Source organism: Hyla sarda, chromosome 4 (assembly GCF_029499605.1).
Source record: "Hyla sarda isolate aHylSar1 chromosome 4, aHylSar1.hap1, whole genome shotgun sequence".
In the NCBI taxonomy this organism is placed as follows: domain Eukaryota; kingdom Metazoa; phylum Chordata; class Amphibia; order Anura; family Hylidae; genus Hyla; species Hyla sarda.
Window position 1 is genome coordinate 320,115,701 of NC_079192.1, and position 22,450 is coordinate 320,138,150.

At 38.6% G+C, this 22,450-nt stretch overlaps 1 protein-coding gene across 5 annotated transcripts in view; it reads right to left on the reverse strand.

Moving 5' to 3' along the window:
• ARHGAP26 (Rho GTPase activating protein 26) overlaps positions 1-22,450 on the reverse strand; it is a 412,307-nt gene that overhangs the window by 219,695 nt on the left and 170,162 nt on the right. For all 5 annotated transcript variants that reach the window (XM_056574910.1, XM_056574908.1, XM_056574907.1 and 2 more), the window contains one exon: positions 17,476-17,512. In XM_056574910.1, the coding sequence (XP_056430885.1) occupies positions 17,476-17,512 (37 nt within the window). The remainder of the gene's footprint in view (positions 1-17,475; positions 17,513-22,450) is intronic.

Below are 22,450 nucleotides of genomic sequence, written 5' to 3' on the forward strand. Positions count from 1 at the left end.
ACAGTGTTTGAGAAGCTGTGGTTGGTGCTCCAGAAAAAGTTAACCATCTACAAATCAAGAAACTGGCAGACTTCATGACTGGAAAAAGAAGAGTGGCTATATTGGTCACTGATTATTATTATTTTGAAATGTCACAAATGTCTATTTGTAAATTCTGAGTTGTTTATTATTCTCAATTTAACTCCTAGATGACACAGAGTGTGCCTGTAGGGACTTGCCACCTGGGTCTTAAAGCACCAGGGCACACCAAATGAGCTTGCTTATTTTTCAGTCAATGGCGACTACTGTCAGTAGCTGAGCACTCAGCGCTAAAGATAGGGAGCATCGATCCTGCCAGCCATTAACCCTTTAGACATTGTGATCAATGCCAATCACAGCATCTAAAAGAATAAATGACAGGTGCTCGTGGTATTGTTGTGCTCATTGGACCCCAGCAGAGTGACTGCAGGGGTCCAATGAGATAAAATGGCATCAAAGGTCTCCTTACATAGTCTTTGCCGCTAGATAGTCAAATGATACAGCATGGCAAAGTCAGGCTGTATCAGTAGAGCACCGATCACATTGCACAATGCTATGTAAGGCTAGGTTCACACTGTGGAATTTCTGGGCAGTATTTCTGCCGGAGATTTAGCCGGCGGTACTAGGACAGCACAGACTGCATTGCCGTCCCCATAGACAGCAATGCATTTTTGGATAGATCTTTTTGGAGATCTGAGTAGAAATGCATTGACATCTATGGAGACAGCAATGCAGTCCACGCGGTCCTAGTGCCGCCGGCTTGGTCTCCGGCAGAAATTCTGCCCAGAAATTCCACAGTGTGAACCTAGCCTTATATGCATAGCATTGTACAGTGAATGGAATCTAATTATAACATATAATAGTCTCCTGTGTAAAATTAATAAAAAAATGTTTTTAAAATATAAAACCCCTTTCCTAATAAAAAAATTATAATCACACCCCTTTCCATTTGAAAACAAAATAAAGTGAAAAAAAAAATTAAACATATTGACCCTTATTTACTAAGAGTGTTGTGTAGGTTTCCTTGTGGGTTGTAATTCCCTACAATTTATTTTGCAGGGTATTTACTAAGGTTTCCCTACACTTTGCTTTTTTTTACACATGCTCTGATCTGTCTGGTTTTCCTCAGCTCAAATCCACCACATTTTCTGTGGAAACCTTAGTAAATATGTTGGGTTTTTCAGAAAGTGTCAGGAACACGCCCCTTGTTTGTGACCACGCCCCCTTTCCCTGGTGGTCATGCCCCTTTTTTGGGTTTTCTTAGCAAAATGGAGAGTTAGTCAGGGTTTTTTAAATTCTGGCGCACACAGAATTTCTGGCGCAATGTGCCAGAACCTGGTGCACAACCCGACAAAACATGTCGGGTTTGCAATAATGAGGGCCATTATGTTATGTTGCGTGCAGATTCATCTGAACTATTAAAATTAATGTTTATGATCCAGTACAATGAATATCATAAATGTAGAAAATGCCAAATACCAGAAATGCTCAGTAGTAATAGAATGATACAATGATAGTAAAACTTGTAGTACTAGTAGAACAATGACAGAAAAACTATAAAAGGTTGGCCATGAGACCCTTTGGTAGGCCAACAGTTGGGACTGAACCAGCTGATATTAATTTGCACTGACAAGAAGCTGGATTGCTTTTTAATTATTAATAGATTACAGCTGTTTTCTTGGCTTTCCATGCCTTTTGCCTACCTTTCATCATGTGTCAGATACTTTTCCCCTGGTCATTATTGCACATAACTTAATTTCTGAGCTTATTTGTTTTGGTTTATTTGAATGCACGGATTACTTGGGTTGTTACCAAGATCTGGTGAAAATTTCATGTCACTAGCACCTTTGAAAAATATATTCAGTGAGAAAAATTATGATATATTCAATATTTATTTTATCCCCTGTATAAAAGGAACAAAAAAAAATCAGCAATTCTGGCTATATATATATATATATATATATATATATATATATATATATATATATATATATATACACACACACACACACACACACAGTCAGTCATGGCTATAAATGCTGGCAACCCTGAATTGTTTCATGAAAATTTAGTATTTCTCACAGAAAAGGATTGCAGTAACACATGTTTTGCTATACACATGTTTATTCCCTTTGTGTGTATTGGAACTAAACCGAAAAGGGAGGGAAAAAAAGCTAATTGGACATAATGTCACACCAAACTCCAAAAATGGGCTTGACAAAATTATTGGCACCCTTAACTTCATATTTGGTTGCACACTCTTGGGAAAAAATAACTGAAATCAGTGGCTTCCTATAACCATCAATAAGCTTCTTACACCTCTCAGCTGGAATGTTGGACCCCTCTTCCTTTGCAAACTGCTCCAGGTGTCGCTTATTGGAAGGGCACCTTTTCATGACATATGTTTGGGGTCATTGTCCTGCCGGAAGACCCAAGATCTCGGACGCAAACCCAGCTTTCTAACCCTGCGCTGTACAGTGCGACCCAAAATCCGTTAGCAATCCTCAGATTTCATGCTGCCTTGCACACATTCAGAGGCAGAGGCAGCAAAACAACATTAAAACACCATTGAACCTCCCTTCACTGTAGGTACTGTGTTCTTTTCTTTGTAGGCCTCATTCCATTTTCAGCAAACAGTAGAATGATATGCTTTATCAAAAAGCTCTATCTTGGTCTCATCTGTCCACACAACGTTTTCCCAGAAGGATTTTGGCTTACTCAAGTTCATTTTGGCAAAATGTAGTCTTGCTTTTCTTTAGGTCTCTGTGTCAGCAGTGGGGTCCTCCTGGGTCTCCTGCCATAGGTGTTTCAGTTCATTTAAATGTCGACAGTTTGCCCTAACACAGATGCTCCCTGAGCCAGCAGGACAGCTTGAAAATATTTGGAACTTGTTTGGGGCTGCTTATCCCCCATCCAGACTATCCTGCGTTGACACCTTCATAAATTTTTCTCTTCAGTCCATGCCCAGGCAGATTAGCTACAGTGCCATGGGTTGCAAACTTTGATAATGTTGTGCACTGTGGACAATGGCAAATCTAGATCTCTGGAGATGAACTTGTAACCTTGAGATTGTTGATATTTTTCCACAATTTTGGTTCTCAAGTCGTCAGACAGTTCTCTTCTCCTCTTTCTGTTGTCCATGCTTAGTGTGGCACACACAGACACACAATGCTAAGTGAACTGCTCTCCTTTTTATTTGCTTTCAGGTGTGATTTTTATATTGCCCCCACCTGTTCCTTGCCCCAGGTGAGTTTAACCCCTTCATGACCCAGCGTTTTCCTACTTTCATTTTTCCTCCTTACCTTTAAAAAACCATAACTCTTTCAATTTTGCACCTAAAAATCCATATGATGGCTTATTTTTTGCACCATTAATTCTACTTTGTAAAGACATCAGTCATTTTACCCAAAAATCTACAGTGAAATGGAAAAAAAAATTCATTGTGCGACAAAATTGAAGAAAAAACACAATTTTGTAACTTTTGGGGGCTTCCTTTTCTACGCAGTACATTTTTCGGTAAAAATTACACCTTCTCTATATTCTGTAGGTCCATACGGTTAAAATGATACCCTACTTATATAGGTTTGATTTTGTCTTATTTCTGGAAAAAATCATAACTACATGCAGGAAAATTTATACGTTTAAAACTGTCATCTTCTGACCCCTATAACTTTTTTATTTTTCTGCCTATGGGGCGGTATGAGGGCTCATTTTTTGCATCGTGATCTGAAGTTTTTAGTGGATTTTTTTGCGCGTACGCCATTGAACGTGTGGTTTAACCCCTTAAGGACACATGACGTACTGGAACGTCATGTGTCCACTCCCGATCTATAACGCGGGGCCACGGCGTGGCCCCGCGTCATAGCGGTTCGGGCCCGGCCTCTAACAACGGCCGGGACCCGTGGCTAATAGCGCTATTAACCCTTTAGACGCGGCGTTCAAAGTTGAACGCCGCGTCTAAAGTGAAACCGAAAGCATGCCGGCTAGCTCAGTGGGCTGTTCGGGATAGCCGCGGTGAAATCGCGGCATCCCGAACAGCTGACAGGACAGCGGGAGGGCCCCTACCTGCCTCCTCGCTGTCCGATCGCCGAATGACTGCTCAGTGCCTGAGATCCAGGCATGAGCAGTCATCCGGCAGAATCGTTGATCACTGGTTTCTTATGAGAAACCAGTGATCAACATAGAAGATCAGTGTGTGCAGTGTTATAGGTCCCTATGGGACCTATAACACTGCAAAAAAAAAAAGTGAAAAAAAAAAGTGAATAAAGATCATTTAACTCCTCCCCTATTAAAAGTTTGAATCACCCCCCTTTTCCAATAAAAAAAAAAACACAGTGTAAATAAAAATAAAAATAAACATATGTGGTATCACCGCGTGCGGAAATGTCCGAATTATAAAAATATATCATTAATTAAACCGCTCGGTCAATGGCGTGCGCGCAAAAAAATTCCAAAGTCCAAAATAGTGCATTTTTGGTCACTTTTTATATCATTTAAAAATGAATAAAAAGTGATCAATAAGTCCTATCAATGCAAAAATGGTACCGTTAAAAACTTCAGATCATGGCGCAAAAAATGAGCCCTCATACCGCCCCATACACGGAAAAATAAAAAAGTTATAGGGGTCAGAAGATGACAATTTTAAACGTATTAATTTTTCTGCATGTAGTTATGATTTTTTCCAGAAGTCCGACAAAATCAAACCTATATAAGTAGGATATCATTTTAATCGTATGGACCTACAGAATACATATCAGGTGTCATTTTTACCGAAAAATGTACTACGTAGAAACGGAAGCCCCCAAAAGTTACAAAACAGCGTTTTTTTTTTCAATTTTGTCGCACAATGATTTTTTTTCCCGCTTCACCATAGATTTTTGGGCAAAATGACTGACGTCATTACAAAGTAGAATTGGTGGCGCAAAAAATAAGCCATCATATGGATTTTTAGGTGTAAATTTGAAAGAGTTATGATTTTTTAAAGGCAAGGAGCAAAAAACGAAAATGCAAAAACGGAAAAACCTCCGGTCCTTAAGGGGTTAATTAACTATATATTTTTTATAATTCGGACATTTCCGCATGCGGCCATACCACGTTTATTTTTATTTACAAAGTTTTTTTATTTTTTTTATGGGAAAAGGGGAGTGGATTCAAACTTTTATTAGGGAAGGCGTTAAATGATCTTTATTCACTTTTTTTTAACTTTTTTTTTTGCAGTGCTATAGCTCCCATAGGGACCTATAACACTGCACACACTTATCAGCATGGAGGCAGGTAGGAACCCTCCGGCTGTCCTGTAAGCTGTTCGGGATGCCGTGATTTCGCCGTGGCAATCCCGAACAGCTCCCTGAGCTAACCGTCATTAGTTTACTTTCACTTTCGACATGGCGTTCAACTTTGAACGCCTCGTCTAAAGGGTTAATAGCACGCGGCACCATGATCGCTGCCGTGCGCTATTAGCCACGGGTCCCGGCCGTTGCTAGGTACCAGGCCCGACCCGCTAAGACGTTATAGAATGGGAGCTGACCCATGACGTACATGTATGTCATGGGTCGGGAAAGGGTTAAAGGAGAATCACATGCTTGAAACAATCTTATAGTTCCACAATTTTGAAAGGTTGCCAATAATTTTGTCCAGCCCATTTTTGGAGTTTGGTGTGCCATTATGTCCAATTTGCTTTTTTTTCCTCTTTTTTTGTTTTAGTTGCAATACACACAAAGAGAATAAACATGTGTATAGCAAAACATGTGTTACTGCAATCCTTTTCATACTTCATTTTCTTGAAAAATTTTCAGGGGTGCCAACATTTACGGCCATGACTATACATATATATATATAATGTTTGTGTGTAAATATTATATATTTTATGTTTATCCTGTTTACTGTGCGTTTTCATTAACATATTTTAATAATTCAAACATTTTCGGATGGGACAATACCAAGCATGTTTATGTTTTGCATAATTTTATTCGAAAAATAGGAAAGTGGAAGGTGATTAGGATTTTATTTGTATAAGCTCAAGCTCAGAAGGAGTTCAGTATAAGGAGATGACTTTCATTACAAAGAAAAAGATGGAATATAATCTTCTTGGAACTCAAACCAAGAAACCTTTATTCTTCTCCGATTCATCTGTTCCTAGGAAAGTTGAATGACAACCAATATGGTATCACCATGTGTGTCATCCAGCATTCTCAGACTCCTGAATGGCTTAAAGGGGTTTTCCGGTGCTTACACATCTTTTCCTCTATCCAAAAGGACAGGGGACCCCCGGGATCATGCACGCGGCACCCCCATTGTAATAAGTCCCCGGAACGCGTTCGCTCCGGGACTGATTACAGGCGACCACCGGGCCGGCGGCGTGTGACGTCCCGCCTCCGCCCCCATGTGATGTCACGCTCCGCCCCTCAATCCAAGCCAACGGGAGGGGGCGTGAGCTATCACGCCCCCTCCCGTTGGCTTGGATTGAGGGGCGGAGCGTGACATCACATGGGGGCGGAGGCGTGACGTCACACGCCGCCGGCCCGGTGGTCGCCTGTAATCAGTCCCGGAGCGAACATGCTCCGGGGACTGATTACAAACGGGGTGCCGCGTGCATGATCCCGGGGGTCCCCAGCGGCGGGACTCCCGCAATCAGGCATCTTATCCCCTATCCTTTGCATAGGGGAAAATATGTGTAAGCATTGGAGAACCCCTTTAAAGCTAAATGACACATGTAAGGTAGAACTATGAACTTGGTGGAGTAACAAGCCCAATATCAGAAGGACCAAGATGGCAGCAGTAAAGCCCCTCACAGTACTGAACCAAGCTCTCCTTTTTTTCCCCCATCGGCTAATGTTGTATATGTTGTTTTCCTGTCTTCTCCAGCAACTTTACTCCTCACACTTCTTTACATGTAAAGAAGTAAAGCTGCCTCCTCTTAGTTAACTATTGGCATGCACTGTGGGACGATCTGGATTGTTTGGCAGAGGAATGTGGCAAACTTGAGTTAAGGGAGGTGGAGGAGCGGGCAGCTATGACAATCTGGTATTTGGCTGACGAGAACACAGGTGCTATTGTTAAATTTTTAGCCACTGTGGTGACCTGATGCCAGGCATTTGTCGAGGCCTCCACAAAGACAAAATAAGCGGTGTCCTTAAAGTGGTACTCCGGTGGAAAACAAGTACAGATAAAACTTTAAAAAAATAGAATATCGTGCAAAAGTTCATTTCTTTCAGTAATGAAACTCAGAAGGTGAAGTTAATATATGAGAGAGACTCATTACATGAAAAGCAGCTGATAAGTACTGGAAGGATTAAGTTTTTAAATAGAAGTAATTTACAAATCTATTTAATTTTTTGGCACCAGTTGATTTAAAAAAAATATATTTTTTTCCACCGCAGTACCCCTGTTGGGTGTTCGCTAATAAAAATAAGCAAGAAAATTCATCATTTTGTTGCATAGTCTCCGAAGAAATCCAAAACCTCACTCTTACTTTCTTAAATATTCAGGTTTAAGGCTTATTGATATTTTGAATTAACAGAGCATTGTAGTTGTTCAATAATAATGTTAATCCTCAAAATACAACTTGAATAATAGTTGTGCACACAGTGTAGACTACAGTTCTTCAGTGGGTTAGTTCCTTCCTGGCTGGAAGATCAAACAATATATCCTGACTCCTTATCCTCCCCACAACTATAACAGGGCTCAGTTTCATTACCAAAACTGCTTGCAGTTTACATGAAACTAGCAGGCAACTTTTTTTATTTTTTATTATTATATATATATAAATTGCCTGGAATAGCACTGTTAAGCAGTGCAGACAATGTGGAAGATTTATCAAAACCTTTAAAAAAAAAAAAAAAAAAAAAAGGGCCTCTGAAAAATAAAATAAATCTGATTGGTTGCTATTGGCAACTGGTCAACTTTTACTCTACACAAATGTTGATAATTCTCCCCACCCCCCTGTACTGTACTGATTAGAGAGAACTGATCAGCTTATAGCTGTTAGTAACTTTTCAGGTCTGCATTGTTTCTCTCTATGTGCTGCCCCTCATATCTGGCCACATTTAAGAAATAGGGAAGACTGTTCTAAAAAACTGTTCTAAACTTACTCAGGCTATGTTTCCTAACTACTCCTAACAACCCTCCAGCCTTTAAAAAAAATTCAGAGCTTTAAAAAGCTCTGTATCTTACCATTCTTCTTGCTCACCAGCAAGCATGACATCACTGAAGCCTGCTGGGGGACCACTTCCACCCTCAAATGGTTGCAGTACTGTGATGAATAGAAGACCTTATGCTCTGTGCGCGTTTCAGTTTGTGTTGCTATCAGTGAGTCTCCCCTGCAGCTTTCAGTCTGTGCAGCTTTTTGTGAGAATCTGTGGAGCTTTCACTTTCTGTGCAGCTGTCAATCAAGCTCACTGCAGAGAAGCACTTCCTGAGTTTGGACTCCTGCTAGGCCGGGAGGAGACCAAACTCACTGTATTAATTGTGGCAGGGAACAGAACCGAGCCACGTAGTGGCCGTTTTTATATTACATTTTGAACATATTTATGCTGATCATTTTAAAAGCAAGTGAATGGAAAAGTGTCTGCTAATTACACAAGGAACACTATACTGAAAGTTTTATTTGGTGACAGGTACTCTTTAAAATAATTATTATACATATTCAAATATAATAAAAAGCTCCTTCTCTCAGCCTCCGCAAAGCTTAGCATCTAGCCGACACCACCTTTCCAGAACACCTTAACATAAGTCGTCATACATATGTCAACATTAGCACAATTTTTGGCCAATGTAAAACTTGCATACGGCATATTTCACAAGCTTTCCCCTCTGCATATCCCATCCCTAATTATCGGTGGCCCCTGAGCTAGTGACTTGAGACTAGCTGCTATGAGGTCTCCCATACACACCATACACATTTGAGAAAAGACCCTGTTCTACTAGATTTCTATAAAATAGTACTAAGCAGTGTAACCTGTCAATCAAGCAGTGCTTGAAGCTACTGTTGTCTATCTCTCTTTGTTGCCTACGCCTCCTTCCCCTCCCCTCATGATAGACTCCTATGGGCAGCAGGTGACCTGTTGCTTCAATGAGTTTATGACAGGTTTTCAGAGTTAATGACGTTAACTCATGGGGTGATATAGAAAGGAGCCTAAGTGGAGAAAGAGGTACCTACTCTAATAACGATTAATGCAAAGTTTGTTGAAAGTGCAGTGACTACTTCAGGAGAACTTTGGTACTTTTAATCTTATTCCCTTTGTACAGAATAGGGAATAAGTATGAGGATTGTGGGGGTCCAAACAATGGGACCCCCTGTAATCTCCTGCCTGGCACCCCCCCTTTTATGTAATGTCTACGGTGGAGCCAAAGATACACAAGCACAGCACTCCTATATCTCTTGCTCTCCCATAGAAAGTGCATTGAGTGTGCGCGTGTTGACCACTACCACTCCAAGAAGTGCTTGTGTTCTGAACACAAATATTCAGGACACAGGAGTGCAGGGCAAAAGATTGTGAGGGGTCCCAGAGGTTGTATGCTGGTGATAGGGAATAAGATTATAAGTATCAGAGTTAGCCTTTAAGATCCCATTCACTTTATGCTCTGGGGTGTGTTCTTATAGCATGAAAATATACATAAACTTTAACTATGGGTTTTTGGGAAATTTTTAACACCTGCTATTTTTTAGTTATTTTCCCACCGACTTTAATGGAAAAGATAATTCACAAGAAAAAAATGTGGTGAAAACTGAGGAAACAGTTCTAGGAAGTATTCATAAAACAGCTTAAAGGGAAAATATATCTCCAAAAGTTTAAAACGTAACAGTAATCATACTCCAGCGGCAGGATATCTCATTAAATCTCCTTCAACCTTATAGCCTAACAATTGCCTGAGACAGGAGCGATCTGAATATGGATTTGCCTGCTGAAGTCCCATAAATATAAATGGGACTTCAGGCAAAACCATATCATGATCACTGTAGTCTCGAGCAAGCTTCTGGCTACAAAGATGCAGGAGATTTAAAAAGACATCCTGTGGCCAGAGTATGATTGTTGTTACGCTTTAAAGCCAACTCTAGATGAGCCCAACTTCACTAATAATGCTGGAAGAAGAATTAGCTGGAAGGCCTCTTGGCATATAGCAGGTAGCTCTATTCGAAAGTCATGGCTATATACTGTGTGCATTTCAAACCAAAATTCTTCTACTTGTGTGATTTCTTCAATAAAAAGTTTTGGACTGTGATAATAAGTGACTATAGATGACCAAATCTATTCATCCCAGTGGAATAGCAACAGGATCTTATTACTTTCACAAACCGACCTCTATTACGCTGAAGTGCTGCAAAGTGAAAGGCTCATCTGGGAATTTATTAGGGTGAGATTAAATATTTATTTTGTACAAAATTATGATACCCTAAAGGCATTTGGCTCACATTCTGAAAGCGAGATCTGAAACAGCCAAAGTAATGAAATAAAAGACTCAATTAAGCAGTTCTGTAGCTGGGATTCATCCCTGTGTTATTCCGACTTCATTCATTCATTACACAAAATGAATCCCTTCGCCTCACTCTTGACATATTTGCATTTATGGAATAGAACTGAGGAACTTGAAAGTTTGTAGGCTTGTTATACTTTTGCTTTTAACATATATATTGAAATATCTAAGTTTTAAATAACCCTGTTGTCTGGATTTCCATGTTAAGTGCATCTTAATTTTATTAACTTTACTTACCCGTCATGCAATTCAGTTGGAAAGCTCCTCTTTTTCACTCCTTCACTGTTTAAATTTAGAGGCGTATTTTTTAGGCATGCATTTTCAGCAGTAATGCACAAAAATGTGACCCACAAAATATATTCCATATGGACTCCGATATTGTTAAACGGATAAGGCAGTGGCTGAGTGACCGAGGGTTGTAATCAATGGAGTATATTCAGAGCAAGGTCTTGTTACCAGTGGGGTACCTCAGGGATCTGTACTGGGACCCATACTGTTCAATAATTTTGTCACGGGTACCCCTAAGTGTCTGCTCATAGAAGAACATTCTGCATGGATTTTGTGTGCCCCTACCCTTAACGTGGATAAGTGCAAGATAAGTCTATGTATAGATCGCAATATGAGAGAGTTAACAGAACTAAAAACCTTGAAAAACTTTAGAGGAGAGGGGTACAGGTGTGGTCTGGGAGAGGAACGGGACACATGTCAACATGTTGAATTTTAGTGAGTACCCTCCCAAGTTATTCTCTGAGTAAAGATTACTATGTAAAAATTGCAGAATCTGAAAAAAATGAAATGCTAAAACCAGTGAGGCAAGGTTCTTTCCATGTGTTTCGGACACGTAACAAGGTATTCATTTCCCTATTTGCTGCAACCATCCCATTCTCTGGCTGTTTGTTCCTTTGCCTGCCTCGTCTTTTTCAAGCGATTCCATCTTATTTTTATTTTTTTTGCACAATTTATTTTTTAAACAACGTTTAATTTTTATTTCACATTTTTATGAGTTTCCAACACGTTTTTTCCAACACATGTTTTTTTCCTAATGTTTCAGTAATAATGGTGAATAAAATATATTTTTTTTAAATATTATATATATCATTTTAATACATCTATCTATGTGTGCGAGGGTACATACATATATGTATAAAAAATAAATATATATAACTAACGTGAAGGCCACATACGTGACATCCCACAAACCAGGGAGCTGTCCTTACTTGGATGAAATATGGTGTGAGGTCAGGATAATGACCACACCTAATATAGAGTGCTTTTTCAGGTTTATTACTCTCTATTATTTATTATTATTTTTTATATTTCATTTTATTATAATTTTTTTTCCTTTTTTTCATTATTTTCATTTAATCTTTTTATTTTTTACTTTTTGATTATTTTTCTGTATTTTATTTATCTTATGTATTTTACTTATTTTATTTTTATTTATCAACTTTTCATCATGGACAAATGGACATTATATGTTCCTCTTTTATTCCCCCATTGCCTTACCTTCATCCCTTATATGTATCTGAGGGCGTGAAGTATACTTTGAACATATTTAGACATGTTCTCTAATTATTCCATATTGACTCTGCATTGCTTCCCTATGAGCTGTCAGCGGCGCAAGTCGGCGTCCTGATTGAGACCGATCATTTGACTCGGAGGTGTCACCTGACGTAAATCAGCTGACCGGACGTCACAGGCACTATCACATGATCTGCAACTTACAGCGCAGACGCAGTTGCTAAGGGACCCACGCTAAGGGTGCCATGATGGATAAGGGGCGAGAGTGTCCTACCTTCTCAATAGTTTATGTGATGTTATGTACTGTACAGGTTATTACGATGTTTAATTACATGTTATTACAGATGAATGTTTAATATGTGGTTGTGTAATATGTTGTAAAGTAATTAACTATGAATATACTGGAATCATGATATTGAGCCTCCATCAGAGTCATGCACAAGCTTACTCCACAAGTAAAAAGAAAGGAGATGCCGGAATAATATTAAGAAAGCCTAAGTACGGTTCCTGATGAATTAAAGGCTGAAGGAAACGCGTTGAACCAATACCCTGCAGAGGACTAGTGTGAACAAACACAAGGAGAAGATATCAGCTTTTTCTCCAAATTATCCTCTATTTATTACTGCCATCATGTTTATTTGAACATATGAGCTATCTAGGCACCCTAAGGGACAGTGCAATAATATATAAAGCTTAAAGGGACCTTGTCTATCAATGGTTGCATAATCAGACTAGTAACCCGGCTGCAAATGCAAAAATGTTGAACACCTACTAATGCATATTTGGGACTATGTGGAATATATGAATGGGAGTTGTGCAATACCCAATAAGGTACTGATATACATGCAGACAATGGACCTATTGGACTTTGTTCAATACCTATGAACATAATGCAATAGATGACAGGGCATCTTTGGCACCTTAAAGCTGTATAGAAATAAAATGCTTCACCGTGTTCACACTGATATGTTATATGGATGATTAAATCTGGTGCAATACCTATGGATCAAGTGCAATATACCAAGTAATGAGGCACATCCAGCACCTTAAAATACGTGGACACACATATATATAAAAAACGCTAAAGCATGTTCACAAAGACTTGGTTCATCAAAGGGAACATCGGATGTAGAGTACCACTAATTTAAATAACAGCAATATAATAGCACCGTATGCAGTGAATAATCATCAGCCACATTGGTTAAATTGCAGTGCTTGAACAATTGTTTGTTACGGCTTTGATTACCAAATACAAGGTGTGAACTGTGACATAACGGTGAAAAAAGACTCTGGCTTAAATGTCGGGGCGCTCATCTGCAGTGAACAGTGCGGAGAGGGGAGCGCTCTGAAAGATACTAGCATATGGCGGTGGCAATATAATATAGTTTTGATATAGTTTTTTCACGTGGTGTGATTTTTCTAATTTTTTCATTTTTTAATATAATGAAATAAAATATCGACATTTTAAAAGGTTCCCTATTTTTCTATTTTTGAGATTATATATATATATATATATATATATATATATATATATATATATATATATATATATATATTTTTTTTTTTTTTTTTTTTTTTTATTACACTATACACTAGATAGAAAACAACAATAAAGAAATCATACATTCTCTTAGTTTCCATCTTTAGATAACCACTTCCTAAATCTTTTAGCCAACAAACCTGGACAAGACATTTTCAGATCCACACAGATGGGAAGGATGAATGTATTTCCCATAAAGTAGCAACTGAAGACGTCAGTTTCAGTACAGATCATGAAAGGTCAGAGATTCTTTCGCAGCCTTGTACCCTTTTAATCACACAAAATAATATCTAATTAGATATCCAAGCCACTTTTATCTGCCTCTAATTTGACTTTTAATGAGGCTCTACAGGGACAAGAGCTTCTATATGTGAGCTTGTTTGCTAAGTGTCAGAACAAAAGATTTGACTTTATCTGTCTCCCTGGAGCCACGGCCTAATTCAGTAGAAGCTCGGCACTGCTGAAGACAACTGGCAGTCTGATGAACGCTGACACTCTGCAGTCTGCGCAGCCACAGGCCCATTTGTTTAAGCATGCATGGGATAAGCATAAGGCTATCCTTCATATAAGATAGGGCCAGGGACTATTCATAGGATTCAGATAATTGGGCAGACTAGATGGGCCAAACGGTTCTTATCTGCCGACACATTCTATGTTTCTATGTTATATTAAACAGTTCCTATATAAAGAGACTTTTACCATGCTGAATATTAAACAATTTAGGTGCAAACACCAAGTGCATTTAAAACACAAGGCAAAAGAATAACATTTTAGGAGAAAAATTATGGATCTCATGTAATGATTTACTTTTTAAAGAATAACTGCTTTATTTATTACACTAATATATTAACTTTATATTTCATAATATTTCAAAAATGCAGCTAGATACCAGATCGCATAGCCAATGTGGAAACCTGAAATCCTGAATTGTCATAACATCTATCAATAAAGACCATCCAAAAACCAACTGTGTGACATGAGAGGTGTTTTACAAGAATGTCGTTCGCTTATCACTCATGGGAGTTGAACTACAGTAACACAGCGCGGCCAATACACAATGTATGGAGCCATACGCTTCCGGCCCTACTCTCTGTATATCTGGGTACCACAGGTCTGGCAAACACATAATCAGCGGGGGTGCTGGGAACTGGAACTCCCCAAAATCTGATATTTATTACCTATTCTAAGCACAGGTCATCAATTCATTTGGCCAATTAAAGGGGTACTCCGGTGGAAAACTTTTTTTTTTTATCAATCAACTGGTGCCAGAAAGTTAGACAGATTTGTAAATTACTTCTATTAAAAAATCTTAATCCTCCCAGTACTTATTAGCTGCTGAATATTACAAAGGAAATTATTTTCTTATTGTCTCTACATGTGCCTTTTATACATTAAATGACATGGTGCTTATGTCATGAGAAACTTCAAGCTTTCGCAATTAAATCACATAGACAAGCAGCTAAAAAGGGAGTTTAAAAATATAAATAGGGCTGGGCGGTTGTATCCTTTCTTACAAAAAGCATCATTATAGAAAGTAGTAAGATTTAATGCATCGCACTCAGCAGTGATCAAAATTACACAGAGGAAGTTACAATTGTGTAACATTATGATAGTCCTTGAGCAAGTTAACATTTCTATAGCTGCAACCCTTGTTTTTAGTGGTCTATGAAAGATTATATATATATATTAACATTCTCTTTATACTATTCATCTTTTGTATTCAAACCTTGTATTGATTATTATTTAAAAAAGGAAATTAACATCCAATATCTTAGTTTGCAACATATATATATATATATATATATATATATATATATATATATATTGCAAACTAAGATATTGGATGTTAATTTCCTTTTTTAAATAATAATTAATACAAGGTTTGAATACAAAAGAGGAATAGTATAAAGAGAATGTTAATACTGCACAGAATCTTCTGCATGTGAACATATGCCAAGTCTTTCCTTTATATTTTTATTGTTTAGATTCACTCCTTTTGACTTAAAAAAATTTTTAGTAATAAAATGCCAAAACTAGGAAGGGATCCTTCATACCTTTTTTTAACCCAATCCCACTAATGTTGGTGCATAGAGTTAACCAAACAAAGTCTACCTATCATTTGTAAACAAAAACTTTCTTTAAAAAAAAAATTGACAAGTCAGAGAGCGCTATGTGCCCCAACGATCAGAAGAACGTTGGGGAGAAGCACGTGGCAGCGTGCTTCACATCCTGGCTGTCAGCGATAGATTTATAATGGAGATTTATAATGGAGCTGCAGGACTGAGATTGCCAAGAGTTGTGGAGTAAGGCACACTACTGTGTGTTTCTCCTCACTTGTTCTCTTGATTGGTGTGGGTCTCAGCACTGAGACCCGACTGACCGAAACCTTTGCCATGTCTTTGTGACATGTCAAAAGTTTTTATAGATGACAGGTACACTTTAAATATTGTAGCTGTGGCATAGTCTGTTTTCTACAATTTATAATACCCAATTTAACTTTAACCCCTTCTGGCTATAGGACGTATGCATGCGTTCCAGCACCCGACACGTTCGCACGCTGGGACGTATGCATACGTCCTTGTGCTCTCCTGCACTGCCACGGGCAGTGCAGCAGATCGGTGGCGGGACACAGCTGTCAATCACAGCCGGAATTCCACCGCAGCTGCCGGGGCTGCAATCGTGCCAGTCCCAGCAGCATTAACCCCATATATGCTGTGATCAATCTTAATCACGGCATCTATGGTGTTAACTGGGGGAGTGCACTTCCCCTGTTCACCAACAGTGGCGCCATGATAAGATCTTCAATAAGATCTTTCCCAATAAAAGCCCTGTATTATCACCAAAAAAAGATCAAAAACAAATCATGTCAGTAATGACATGTACTATAAAACTATAATGTAAATTATTCCACAGTGTGAACGCCATTAAAAAAATAAAAACAACAACAAAGCGCAAAATGCATCAATTTTGATACAAATAGCAGAATACAAAAAGATCAAAAGGTAGCACGTATCGCAAAAATGATACCAATAAAAAGTACAGCTCATCCTGCAAAAAAATAAGCCCTCACTCAATGGCTGTTGGAAAACGAATGGCAGAAAAAGAATTTTGCTCAGAAAAGGAAAAAGAACATAGAAAGCTATATAAAATGGGTACCGCCATAATCGTACTGACCCACAGAATACATATAACATCACTTTTGCTGCACAGTGTACACCATAAAAAAATAAAAAACACCAGAAATTTTCCAGGTTTTCACAATATTTTGGAGTTTTTCTCAAAAAATGCTGCATGTGTCAACAAAAATGCACCACTCATATAAAGTACAATATGTCACGAAAAAACTATCTCAGAATCGCTCCACTTTGAAAAAGCGTTCTAAAGTTTTTACCATTTAAAGAGACACGTGAAAAAAAAAAAAAACCTGGTCATTAAGGTAAAAAATGGGTCCATCCTTAAAGGGGTATTCCGCCCCTAGACATTTTATCCCCTATCCCCTATCCAAAGGGGAGTTCGCTCTGTGCGTAATGACGGGCGATACGGGGGACGGAGCAGCGTGACGTCATGGCGCCGCCTCTCGTGACATCACGGCCCGTCCCCTTAATGCAAGTCTATGGCAGGGGGCGTGACGACCGCCACGCCCCCTCCCATAGACTTGTATTGAAAGGGGCGGGACATGACATCACGAGGGGCGGAGCCGTGACGTAACGATGCTCCGGCCCCTGTACCGCCCATCATTACGTGCAGAGCGAACTCGCTCTGTGCTGTAATGATAGCGCGGTGCCGCAGCGGGGATCCTGGGGGTCCCCAGCAGCGGGACCGTGGCGATCTGACATCTTATCCCCTAGGGCGGAATACCCCTTTAAGGGGTTGGATCTTTATACAAACAAAAATATTTAAAGGTTTTAATCAATCATACTTACATCCTTCACTTTGTCTGTCTTTATTGGAATTGTAGACCTAAAAAGAAAGAAATATAATTACCAAGGGGGGAAAAAAGGTCAAAATCACAACAACTAAAAACAACCAGTAAACACACTAAACTCACTATAAGTAAATCCAAGGGTCTCCTCATGAAATACAAATTCGTTGTGCTGGGAATGTGTAGGAGCACCATATTTATTAAATGGTCACATAGCATTTGATAAATTTTGTGCAGGTCACATTTTCTTTAATTTCTCTCTTCACATACACCAAAAAGCTGAGCTAAGTCTGGGTTGGTGTAGTTTTAGAGACTTTTCAGTGGCATTGCGCCTTTTTTGTGCCTTTTCACAAAAAGGCACAGTTCATGAAACCCTTCCATATCATGTGTATTGACAAAATCTGTGTATTGCAACTCTAAATCACCATAAATGTGTAAACCAAAAGGCGCAAAAAAGGCGCAAATAAACCCTGCTTGTGCTTTTTTTGTACCATTAAATTGCATTAAATATGCGCAGCATACTGTACATGTGAATACACCCTAAGGGTAGGGTCACAAGTGCCATATTTTGCTACTGCATAATATGCAGCAGCAAATATGCAGCAAAACTCTGCACATGTAACACTACCCTAAGGGTAAAAGCGCAGACTTGCTACATTCGTTTCTCACAGAAAAATCCACACACAAAAAACAAATCTGCATTAAATGGATTTTTACAATTATGAGAAAAATGATTCATTTTTGATCCAGATTTTACTCTCTTCATTAAATTCAATAGGAAAAATCCTCAAAGAATCTGCAAATAAATTATATGCAGATTAAAAAATCTACCCTGCAGGTAAGCTTTTGAAGAGTGTAGCAAATCATATCTACTTTGCTGATATGTTGCATCAGACTGTGAAATTTGGCATCCAAAACCTACTGCAAGTCTCCCGAGTGTGCATTTACTCTCATGGCTGCCAAAGATCCAGTAGAAAACCACCCTTAGTAAGAGTCAGTTGTTATTAGGGATATATTTTATATTATTTACTGTATTAATTATGGCAGCAATATTGGGGAAGGTCATTGAATGTTGTCACGCACGTGCTCTGAACGGATGGAGTTGGACCAAAGACACGTTAATCTGGCACTGCATGAGGTCTGAAGTTTTAGCAAACATTTGTTTTGTTTGTGTGGATGTGGGTAATAGGTGAAGTGGAATTAGCAGGACTTGTCTTTATGCCAGCTTTACTATGTGCTACATAGACAACCTTGCGTTTTCTATTTCTTCTATTTCTATTTTACCATAATAAATAAAATCTTTCATAACTTCAGGGGGCTTAAGTGATATATATAAAAAAAAAAAAAAAAAGTGTGGAGATGTACCTATAGCACTTAAAATCTCACTTAGGCTAAGTTTCCACTTTTTATTTTTGGGAAACGCCAAGAAAAACGCCAATTCTGCCGCATGGCGTTTTTTTCGGCCAAAAAACGCTGCGGCCAGATGTTAAATGTAAATCAATGAGAAATTGCCAAATTCTTATTCCACTTGGCGTTTTTCACTTTGGCTTTTTTTTTAATCCTTTTGGCATTTTTTCACTCTTTTTAGGCGTTTTTCAGCTCCTTGGCAGTTTTCCAAAATAGCAACATGTTTAGCCACTGGCGATTTTTCTTGTCAAAATTGTCGCGTTTTTCTCCCATAGAAGTCTATGGGAGTGAAAAAACACCAAGAAAAACAATACGTGGGTTTAACTTTGGCATTTTGCAGGCTGTTTTTTATTCTTTTTTGGATCCCAAAAAAGTGATGGAGATACCGTTTTTTAATATAATTTCGTAGGGTACCAAAAAAAAAGATACAGTAGTGAAGGAGAAAATTGTATCTAACAAAATTTTTCTTTTTTATAACAAAATTTTTATTAATTTTTAAAAGGGGACCATAGACGAGCAGGCGCCCGCATCTATACATTATACAGGAGGATCACAGTGGATGTCAGGAGTGACATCCGCTGTGATCTTTCCTTAACTGCAAGTACTACTACTCCCAACATGGAGCACACTCTGCTCCATGCTGAGAGCTGTAGTACCTGCATTAATAGACAGATTGCAACAGGTGTCAAATTACATTCGCTGCGATCTGTCTATTAATGCAGGTACTACAGCTCCCAGCATGGAGAAGTGTGCTCCATGTTGGGAGTAGTAGTACCTACAGGTAAGAACAGATCACAGCGGGTATCACTACTGACACCCGATGCGATCGTCCTATCTATTGCAGAGATGCAGAGCAGCTTTATCCTGCGCTCCGCATCTCTGCACTATACTCCGGCCGGCCAGTGATATGAACAGAACATCACTCATTCATATTTCCCTCAGAGCTGCAACCATCCGGCCAATCACCACTCTGGGCGGAAAATATTAACAAGTAATGTTCTATTCACATTACTGGCCGGAGTATAGTGCAGAAATCCGAGTGCTGTAAAGAGCCACTCTGCATCTCTGCTATATTATGGACGATCGCATCGGGTGTCACGACTTACACCTGGGGCGATATGTCTATTAGTACAGGTACTACTACTCCCATCATGGAACAGTGTGTTCCATGCTGGGAGTAGAAGTACTACCTAAAAAAAATTTAAAATCCAAAGTGAAACACACGCTTTATTAAAAATGTATTAAAATTTTGTTTGTTATAAAAAAATATAAATTTTGTTAAATACCATACATATTTTTTCCATCACTACTACATATTTATTTTTTTTTTTTGGTACCCAACAAATTTTGGGTACCAAAAAAACTGGCAAGGTGCAATTTCCACACAAATGAAAAAACGCCAGATGCATGAAATTGCACTGGTGATTTTTCATGCGTTTGTTAGCCTATACCAGATCTCTTATGGACTTGTCAACACCTGGAAACTAACATTATGGACTTCAAAATCTCATGTTTTAGCACAGACCTTTCAAGTATTCTTTAGGATTTTATTGGAGTATGAGGTTTTAGCACAACATGTCCAACCTTCAAGTAGATAGGCTACAGCAGCAGAAGACCTCACTTTTTGATCAAAACGTATACTAACAACCTGTTAGTTTTTGAAATTATGCTAAGAAGCAATTAGATCATTATACAAGATTGTAGATGTGCGACCATGTCTGTCTTCTACCTGAATTCATAGATATATTATATATATATATATATATATATATATATATATATATATATATATATATTTATATTGTAGTACAACTGGTTATTTATTCAAGTAAATCTCTGTTAATTCTTTTTTTTTTTTCTTTAACTGTAAATTTTTAAACCTATAAATCAAAGAAAATGACAAGCAATCATAGCAACACGGGCGATGCCCACAAGGATACAGGATGGGATAAACTGAAGGCTAGCTACAAGCCACTATGGCATACCAACAAACTAACTGACAATTCGACAGCTAGTCAGTCAACATAAGGCATATTCCTGTACATGAAAACAATAATTTACCGAGCCCAGAGGGCAGCACAAACAACAACAGGGGGGGGGGGGGGGATAAGGGAAAGGGAGGGGGAAAACACTGAGGGACCACATAGACGAACACCAAACAAAACAAAGGACACAGAAAAGGAGAAAGAAGAAAAGGAAAAGGAGAAAAGAAGTAGGGAGGGAGACAAGCTCGACAGGTCAAGGTGGTTGAGATCTCTGTTAATTCTAAGAAAAGAAATCATGTGGGCAGCCCTACCTAAAGGGTTCATAGCCATTTGCATATAAATGTTTATACAGAGAGCTGTCCGTCACTAAGTAGGGCTACTCATTTGACTACCAGAAGATGTTAGAGAAGTTTACATGGGTAGGTTTCTCAGAGATGTCAGGTGAGATGCGATAGGTGATGATGAGATTTTCTTCTAGTTCAGATAAAGTCAACTACACGAGAGACTGATGTTCAATTTATTTACTAGTTGCCAGGACTCAAAATTCACTGGCGTATTATAAGGCAGCATTATATGGGAAAAAATAAACAAATAAATCTGTAGTGCTTTTTTTAAAGAGGTACTCCGCTGCCCCAGCATTCAGAACATTTTCTTCCGAACACTTGGAGCAGGTGGCGGGGTCATGATGTCATGACCATGCCCCCTCACGGCATCATGCCACACTACCTTCAGTGCAAGTCTGTGGGAGGGGGCGTGACTGCCACCATGTCCCCTCCCATAGACTTTCATTGAGGAGGCGCACAAAGCATTCTAAATGAACGGTGCTGCACATAGGTCACAGGGGTCCCAGCGGTGAGACCCCCCCCAATCAGATATCTTATCCCCCTATCCAAAGAAGTCAAGGGGCGGAGTACCGCTTTAATGGTAAAGATAATACAGTTATTACCATTATATCGCAATCCAATGATTTTTCTTTATTTATCTTTTTAACCCCTTAAGGACTCAGCCCATTTTGGCCTTAAGGACTCAGACAATTTAATTTTTTCGTTTTCATTTTTTCCTCCTCGCCTTCTAAAAATCATAACTCTTTTATATTTTCATCCACAGACTAGTATGAGGGCTTGTTTTTTGCGCGACCAGTTGTCCTTTGTAATGACATCACTCATTATATCATAAAATGTATGGCGCAACCAAAAAACACTATTTTTGTGGGGAAATTAAAACGCAATTTTGCTAATTTTGGAAGGTTTTGTTTTCACGCCGTACAATTTATGGTAAAAATGACATGTGTTCTTTATTCTGAGGGTCAATACGATTAAAATGATACCCATTATTATATACTTTTATATTATTGTTGCGCTTAAAAAAAATCACAAACTTTTTAACCAAATTAGTACGTTTATAATCCCTTTATTTTGATGACCTCTATCTTTTTTATTTTTCCGTATAAGTGGCGGTATGGGGGCTCATTTTTTGTGCCATGATCTGTACTTTTTTTTGATACCACATTTGCATATAAAAAACTTTTAATACATTTTTTATAATTTTTTTTAAATAAAATGTATTAAAAAAGTAGGAATTTTG